Source organism: Suncus etruscus, chromosome 1 (genome assembly GCF_024139225.1).
Source record: "Suncus etruscus isolate mSunEtr1 chromosome 1, mSunEtr1.pri.cur, whole genome shotgun sequence".
NCBI lineage: Eukaryota > Metazoa > Chordata > Mammalia > Eulipotyphla > Soricidae > Suncus > Suncus etruscus.
Window position 1 is genome coordinate 157,217,435 of NC_064848.1, and position 9,185 is coordinate 157,226,619.

The 9,185-nt window shown below is 38.7% G+C and overlaps 1 protein-coding gene across 1 annotated transcript in view; it reads left to right on the forward strand.

Moving 5' to 3' along the window:
- TRPV1 (transient receptor potential cation channel subfamily V member 1) overlaps positions 1-8,908 on the forward strand; it is a 32,170-nt gene extending 23,262 nt beyond the window's left edge. Inside the window, exon 15 of the mRNA XM_049782289.1 lies at positions 8,736-8,908. Coding sequence (XP_049638246.1) covers positions 8,736-8,908 — 173 coding nt within the window. The remainder of the gene's footprint in view (positions 1-8,735) is intronic.
- Positions 8,909-9,185: the final 277 nt, after the last annotated feature.

Genomic DNA, 9,185 nt, shown 5'->3' on the forward strand with positions numbered 1-9,185 from the left:
CTTGCAAGGCAGACACCTTACCTCTAGCGCCACCTCACCGGCCCCATATTCAGATTTCTTGACACAGTTCCGCTTAATTTAGAAAAACTCACTATACATAGCTTGCTTTCATTGCCAAATGGAGGCGTAATAAAAATATCAATATGTTAGGATAAATGCATTTTCTATCCTGAAAAAAAAATCAGACTTATGAATCACTTCCAGTTAAATACCAACCTGAAATAAGGTTTATAGTAATTAAATCCTGAAAAATAGATTTTTTTTCCAAGAGGGGGGAAAATCCTACTCAGAGGGAAATAACTGCAGGCCTCACGTTGGCTCTGAGACTGCAAGCTCCTTCTTACTGATATGAGATGATGTGTCACTGCAGCTTGGTTTATGTTTACCTGATGCTAAAGTGATAATGGGAGCTTTTGCTTATAGGTAATTCTCATTTCTTCTTCATGGAGTGTCTATTCGCTTACCATTTGTTGACAGAGCTATTATTTTTTGTGATTGAGCTTTGTAAATGCTTCATATATCTTAGATGTTAGTTTTTATGTGAAGTATTTTCCTAGTCAGTGTCATTTTATTATTATTATTATTATTATTATTATTATTATTATTATTATTAATTATTATTATTATTTGGCTTTTGGGTCACACCCGTTAGTGCTCAGGGGTTACTCCTGGCTCTATGCTCAGAAATCGCTCCTGGCAGGCTCAGGGGACCATATGGGATGCTGGGATTCGAACCACTGACCTTCTGCATTCAAGGCAAACACCTTACCTCTATGCTATCTCTCCGGCCTGTCATTTTATTTTAGTCTAAGTTTTTTATTTGTTTGTTTGCTTGTTTTATTTTTGGGTCACACCTGGTGGTATTCAGGTGCTACTCCTGACTCTACACTCAGAAATCACTCTTGACAGGTCCAGGGGACCATAAGGGATGTTTGGGATCAAATTTAGGTTGGACAAGTGCTAGGCAAATGCCCTGCCCCTAGTCTGAGTCTTTGAACCATTGTAGTTACTATTTCTGCCATGCAGAAACTTTAACTTCATATAGTTCTACTTGTTTACAGTTGTTTTGGTTTCCTCTGTTAGTGGTTTTAGTTCATGAAAAATACCTTTGAAGTTCAGAATTTGGAGAATTATATTGTCTGTATTTTCTCAATTTTATGGTTTCTGGTCTAATCCATAGGTCTTTGATTCATTTTGAATTATTTTTATATGTAGTGTTGGATATGGGTCCATTTTCATTTTTGCAAGTGGATATACAATTTTCCTATCATCATTTGTTCAAGAGGTGTTCTTTGTTCCACTTCATGTACCTAATTTCTTTGTCATAGTTTAACTGCCCATATATCTGAGAGTTAATTACTAGTGTCTCATTTCTGATCCGTTGTTCTATCCTTATTTCAGTGCCATATTGTTTTGATTACTATAATTAATAGTATAGTTTAAAGTTAGGAAACAATGGGACTGGTGAGATAGCATGGAGAAAAGGTGTTTGCCTTCCATGCAGAAAGACGGTGGTTCGAATCCCGGCATCCCATATGGTCCCCTGTGCCTGCCAGGGGTGATTTCTGCGCGTAGATCCAGGAGTAACTCCTGAGCACTGCTGATGTGACCCCCTCCCAAATAAAGTTAGGAAACGAAATATCACCCAACTACTTTATTTATAGTTTTTTTTTTTTCAGAATTGCTTTGGCTAGTTGTAGGGTTTTGCTTCCATATAATGCCAGTGTTCAGTCTAATTCCTTGAAAAATGTCATTGGAACTTTTATAGGAATTACATTAAATCTGTAAGATGCATTGCGTAGGATAGTCTATTTTGACAGTATCCAACCTATGAACATAAAAATTTCCCATTTCCTGGTATCCTCTTCTATTTTTTTCATAAGTGACAAGTTTTCATAGTGTAGGTATTTTATACCCTTTAAGTTTATTCCTAGATATTTTGGGGCAGTATTTTAAATGAAGTTGACTTTTTAATCTCTTTCTCTCTTATTATATGAACACATAAAAGCAACATATTTTTGTTTATTGATTTTGTAGCCAGATACATTGCTGTTCTGCTTTACTGTTTTAAAAAGTTTTTTTAAGTGAGTCTGACTTCTATATTTAATATTATGTCATTGCAAATAGTGATAGTTTGACTTTTTTTCAATTTTGACATTTTTGATTTATAAATTCTTGCCTAACTGCTATATATTGAGGACATCTAAGACTATATTGAACAGGAGTGGTGAAAGTGTGTAACTGTACCTCGTGCCTGATCTCACGGGGGAAGGCTTTTAGTTTTTTGTCCCTACTTATGATTTTTGCAGTGGGTTTGTTGTAAATGTTCATTACTATCTTGAAGTCTATTCCAATTTTGTGAAGATATTTTTGTAAGTCATGAATGGATGTTGAATTTTGTCAAAAGCTTTCTTAGCATCTATGATATGATAAAATAACTTTATCTTTTCTTTGGTGGATATTAATTAACTTGCATAATTGAACCATCCTTGCATCCCTGGGGTGAATGCTATTTTGTTTTGTTTTGTTTTTTTGTTTTGGGGTCACACCTGGCAGTGCTCAGGGGTCACTCCTGGCTCTACACTCAGAAATCGCTCCTGGCAGGCTCAGGGGTCCATAAGGATGCCGGGATTTGAAACACCATCCTTCTGCATGCAAGGCAAATGCCCTACCTCCACGCTATCTCTCAGGTCCCAAATCCTATTTTTTATAATTACTTTATTTTTATTTTTTATTGTTAGAATTTATTCAAGAGACAAAATTGATTAACATAATAAGACAAACCAACATAACATAATATAGTTGCATAACATAACATATAATTAATATAATATAACATAATATAATATAATAATACATGTAAGTCAAAGAAAGTTTCTGATTAAAACACAAAAATTTTTTTCATAATGGCTTACATATCTTTCACAGTAGTATTCTAGGTACATATTAACATTGAATCAGGGGAATACCCATCACCAAATATGTCCTCACCCATCCCAGTTCCCTTTCTACAACCCATATCCCTCATCATCACCCCCCAGGCTGCTAGAGTAGGTGGACCCCTCTTTGTCTGGCTTACTATTAGTGATCATATATCTGTTTGGTCCTGGAACCCTCCCTTGTTTTCCCTCTATTTAAGAGGCTATCTTCAGCTTTGTGAATCATTTCTAAATTAATCTCCAAACTGTTAGAAACCCAGAGAATATTGCATTTAAATATTGAGTTATTTGGTTTTACATTTTTAGATTATTTATTTTATTAATATCTTTATTTAAACACCTTGATTACAAATATGATTGTAGTTGGGTTTCAGTCATGTAAAGCACAACCCTCTTCACCAGTGCAACATTCCCATCACCAATTCCCTAAATCTTACTCCTTCCCACCCCACCCCTACCTGTACTCTAGATAGGCTTTCTACTTCCCTCATTCATTCACATTGTTATGATAGTTCTCAATGTAGTTATTTCTCTAACTGCACTCATCACTCTTTGTGGTGAGCTTTTATGTCATGAGCTGGACCTTCCAGCCCTCCTCTCTTTTGTCTCTGAGAATCATTGCAAAAATATCTTTTATTTTTCTTAAAACTCATAGATAAGTGAGACTATTTTGTGTGTCTCTCTCCCTCTGACTTATTTCACTCAGCGTAATAGATTCCATGTACATCCATGTATAGGAAAATTTAATGACTTTATCTCTCCTGATGGCCGCATAATATTCCATTGTGTATATGTACCGAAGTTTCTGTTGAAGGGCATCTTGGTTGTTTCCAGAGTCTGGCTATTGTAAATAGTGCTGCAATGAATATAGGCTTGAGAAAGGGATTTTTGTATTGTATTTTTTTGTTCCTAGGATATATCTCTAGGAGTGGTATAGCTGAATCGTATGGGAGCTCAATTTCCAGTTTTTGAGGAATCTCCATATAGCTTTCAATAAAGGTTGAACTAGACGGCATTCCCACCAGCAGTGAAAAAGAGTTCCTTTCTCTCCACATCCCTGCCATCACTGCTTGTTCTCATTCTTTGTGATGTGCACCAATCTCTGTGGCGTGAGATGGTACCTCATAGTTGTTTTGATTTGCATCTCCCTAAAGATTAGTGATGTGGAACATTTTTTCATGTGCCTTTTGGCCACTTGTATTTCTTCTTTGACAAAATGTTTATTTCTTCTCCCCATTTTTTGATAGGATTAGATGTTTTGTTTTTCTTGTAAAGTTCTGTCAGTGCCTTGTACATTTTGGATATTAGCCCCTTATCTGATGGGTATTGGGCGAATAGGTTTTTAAAAATAACTTACAAAAATTTTCAAAACAGATTTTCTTTTTCTCCTGGGATTCCTTAGTTGTTCCTTCATTCAAACCATATTTGACTTTGGTTCTTTAACTATTTATAATAATTTATAAATAATTCTTTAAATTCTCTGATTGCTAAATTCAAAAACCTGGTTTATCTTGAAGTCAATTTTGTTGCCTTTTTTTCTATTGCATTTTACCCTTTCCCTTTTTGTGGTCCTATGCATCAAACCTAGACCTCATGCTTGTAAGGCTCTACTGCTGATCTACATCTAAGTCCCTGATTTTTTAAAAATACTTTCTGTTGAGACCAATGTGAATTACAATTATTTCACAGTTATATTTAAGATACACAGTGACAGTGAATTAGGGAAATTCCTCCCACCAGTGTTGACCTCCTGTTCCCTTAGCTCCCTGAACTGCTAGTGTAACAGGTCCCTTTTGTATATAGCTTGTTGTAGTTTGGGTCTCTTGTTTCTATTGTCATAGACTTTGAGTTGAAGTCTGCCTTTTTATTGATTGTAACATTTCCCTGTTTCTTGGCATGGATAGTAACTCTTTTTTTAATTTATTTATTTTTGTTTTGTTTTTTTTGGGTCACACCCGGCAACGCTCAGGGACTACTCCTGGCTCTATGCTCAGAAATTGCCCCTGGCAGGCTCGGGGGACCATATGGGATGCTGGGATTTGAACCATCATCCTTCTGCATGCAAGACAAACACCTGGGGCTGGGAAGGTGGCACTAGAGGTAAGGTGTCTGCCTTGCAAGCGCTAGCATAGGACGGACAGTGGTTCGATCCCCCGGCGTCCCATATGGTCCCCCCAAGCCAGGGGCGATTTCTGAGCACATAGCCAGGAGTAACCCCTGAGCGTCAAATGGGTGTGGCCCAAAAACCTAAAAAAAAAAAAAGACAAACACCTTATCACTGTGCTATCTCTCCAGCCCCATAGATAGTAACTCTTAAATGCATTCTGGGTAGTATGGATAACCTGTTGTAGTGTCTCTGTCCTAGTTGGCAGCTTGATTACTGATGAATCATCTTGAGTTTGTGTAAGCTTAGTTGTAATTTTTTTTTCTGCTTCTGGGTCACACCTGGTACTGCTCAGGGGCTACTCCCAGCTCCATGTTTAGGTGGTTATGGTGTACCACCTAACACAGGCCTCCTGCAGAGTATATATCAGCCATCTCCCAGGCCCACAATTGCAAATGTTGAATGGTAGATATGTGGAAACACTGAAGTAGTTGCCATCCAATTTGTGGAACTTAACATTCAAATGTTTCCATTGAATGATCCTTTTTTTTCTGGGATGGGCATACCTAGAAGTGCTCAGGGTTTACTCCTGGCTCTGCACTTAGGAATTATTACTGGTAGTGCTTGGGGGACCATTATCTGGGATGCAAGGAATTGGACCAGAGTTGGTTACTTGCAAGGCAAGAGCCCTACTCACAGTATCATCTCTCCGACCCCTCCATTGAGAGTTTTACAGGGTTTGATTTTATGTACCTAACATTTTAGCTTGAAATAAGGGTATTAAAGGACACCCTTCTATCTGGGCTGAATCTAGCTTGTCCATTAGAACTGTTGAAATTGGGGCCGGAGAGATAGCATGGAGGTAAGGCGTTTGCCTTTCATGCAGGAGGTCATCGGTTCGAATCCCGGCGCCCCATATGGTCCCCTGTGCCTGCCAGGAGCAATTTCTGAGCCTGGAGCCAGGAATAACCCCTGAGCACTGCCAGGTGTGACCCAAAAACCAAAAAAAAAAAAAAAAAAAAAAAAAAAAAAAAGAACTGTTGAATTTGGGGCCCGGAGAGATAGCACAGCGGTGTTTGCCTTGCAGGCAGCCGATCCAGGACCAAAGGTGGTTGGTTCAAATCCCGGTGTCCCATATGGTCCCCCGTGCCTGCCAGGAGCTATTTTTGAACAGACAGCCAGGAGTAACCCCTGAGCAATGCCGGATGTGGCCCAAAAACAAAAACAAAAAAACAAAAAACAAACAAAACAAAACAAAAAAAGAACTGTTGAACTTATAGAACCTCTGCCCAACTTTTCACCTATGTAGCCATTCTCTGGTGAGCCTCATGCTGTCTCCCCTTTTGTGTATATAATTGTACTCAGCCAAGATTTTGGGGTATCCTGTCACCAAAGACTTTTGGACCTTTATCTTTTTTTTTTTTTTGATTTTTGGGTCACACCCGGCAGCGCTCAGGGGTTACTCCTGGCTCTATGCTCAGAAATCGCCCCTGGCAGGCACAGGGGACCATATGGGATGCCGGGATTCGAACCACCATCCTTCTGTATGAAAGGCAAATGCCTTACCTCCATGCTATTTCTCTGGCTTCCTGGACCTTTATCTCTTTAACTTCCTTCCTTCAATTCTCATCTCACTGATTCTAGTTGTTTCAGCCGCATCTAAATCTAATATTTTCTTTTTTTCTCTCAGACACATGGCCTGTTTTGCTTGGATTCAAACTATGGCAATTTTATACTGTGCCACAGTCACATAAATTGTCTCTAAGAAAAATAGAATGTGATCATGGACCTCACTTATAATTTGTCACTTCTCTAAAATAATGGAATATTTATGGTTGTTATGCTATAAAATGTTGTTGCATGTATTTTTTTAGTTATACCGTAGTTACAGCAGGAGAACTGGCCTAGCACTAAAAACTACTTCAGTAATTTTTATCTATTTTATCAAGAGATTTGCTTTTAAAAATAAATCACAGGCATCAGAAGTAAGCTGTCTCCACCTCAGATAAGGATATTAGAGAAGAAATATGAAGGATCTTCATAGAATTCAAAGAAAGCATGAATCAACCTGAACGAACCCCAAATAAGGATAATTATTAACAAAGGATAATTATGAATAAAGATGAGTTAATTGAACCAGTGACAGATTCACACATTCATATTACTTGAAATGAGGGCAGGAACTGATTAAAGATTTTCTGACTTCATACTTATATTTATATAGTGTATCTTCCCAAGAATTTTAATTATTTTCTACAGTTTTGTAGCAATGGAAACTTTGGTAATGAATAGGGCTAGTAATTGTGATAATAAGATGCATGTGATGTGAAGTGAGTAAGGGAATGCATAGAGAAAGGGGGAAGAAAAGTAACACAACTAGGGACAGTAGGTGAGAGGGTCTTGGCATTTAGACTGTGGGCATCAGGCACTGAGGACCATATTCCTTTTGGATTAGAGGGATTGAACCAGGCCCCAGAGATTGGGTATTCTAACCACCCAGCCAACCAGAACATGACATCTCAGTGAGAACAGAGCTTATCTCCCCATGGAATTCTAATCTCAGCCTCCCCAAGGGAATCTATTTTATCTTTCAGTACCTGGTACCATACTAGGGTTGATAGAAAGACCAGTATCAGATTGTGGCTAGGGGAAAATACCAGGACCTGCAGTGCTCAACTCTAACAACCACAGGGGGACACGGCTGTAAGAATTTGTTTGAGATGTGCTCAGTGTTGGATAGAGCAGAGAGGCTAGAATTGTTGCCCAAGAATTGGAGGTATGTATTTCCCAGAAAGATTAAATATAAAATCGAGGGCACGGCTAACCATAACTTTGGCAAGTGGAAGGGGAGCAGGCATAGCTTCCTGTCTTACCTGTCATTTTTCTGAAGTGACCAGAGGATTAGAAGTGCTTATCATGGAGACAACTGAGCAACCTTAAGACCTTTCTAGGTTTTTGGTCACAGTTGAAGGTTTCATTTGGTGTCATGCTGGTTCTGTGGCATTGTTCTCAAAGTGTGATTCTCTGGTGGAACCTAGATACCAAATCCTAAATCTTGGGCTGGAGTTGATTACTCTCTAGAAGGAAATGAGGCTCAGGAAGGAAATAAAGGCTTATAAAGAAGCAAATCTCACTCAAATCAGGCTGACTCATTTCACTCAGAATGATACTCTCTATATCCATCTATGAAGAATTTCATGATTTTATTTTTCTTACCAGCTATAGTAGTATCCATTGTGTAGATGTATCATAGTTTATTTATCCACTAATCTGTTCTTCGACATTTGGGATGGAGGGCGGGTGAAAAACTGGGGATATTGGTGGTGAGAAATGTACACTGGTGAAGGGTGTTGTACCTTGTGTGATTGAAACTCAACCATGAGCAACTTTGTATCTGATGGGAAAAACACCAACTGTATATAAACAACCTTATAACCATGGTGTTTTAAATAAAATAATTAAAAAATTAAAAAAGAAAAAAAATGGCAGGCAACACTAGGGAAGGAGAATGTAGGTTGTCAGAGTAGAGGAGGCACGTTGAGCAGAAGAGGGAAGAGGAAATGGCACACATCCATGTGTCTTAGGAAACACCCACATGACTGGGCCTCATTTTCTCTAGCGATTGGTAAGGCCACAAAATTAATCTAATTGTTTTTGCTACTTACAAAGAGTAATGATGTTTTTCCCTTCAGTTTCAGGGAGAAATTGGAAGAACTTTGCCCTGGTTCCCCTTTTAAGAGATACAAGTACCCGAGAAAGGCACCCTGGTCAACCTGAGGAAGTTCACCTGAGGCACTTTTCAGCATCCCTCAAGCCAGAAGATGCTGAGATCTTCAAGGACCCTTCTGCTCTAGAGGAGAAGTGATGAACAGCCCACACTTGGGAACTATCAGCTCTGTTGGGTCTTAGGACCATATCTCATGCTTCTGGTGAGCTGTGCTGGGAAGCCCAGAGCAGTGCCCTTAACTACCAGCACTCTACTAGATTGTACTAGACAGATATAAGTGTGTAGGGAGCCTTGCTGGGTGAATAGTGAGTGGGGATAGTGGGGATAGTTTCGCCTAGCCAAACTATCCCCAGGAAATTTTCCAAGAGAAAATGACCTTGCTTTTAAGTTCTTTCTTATTTTATCAAGTACTTTT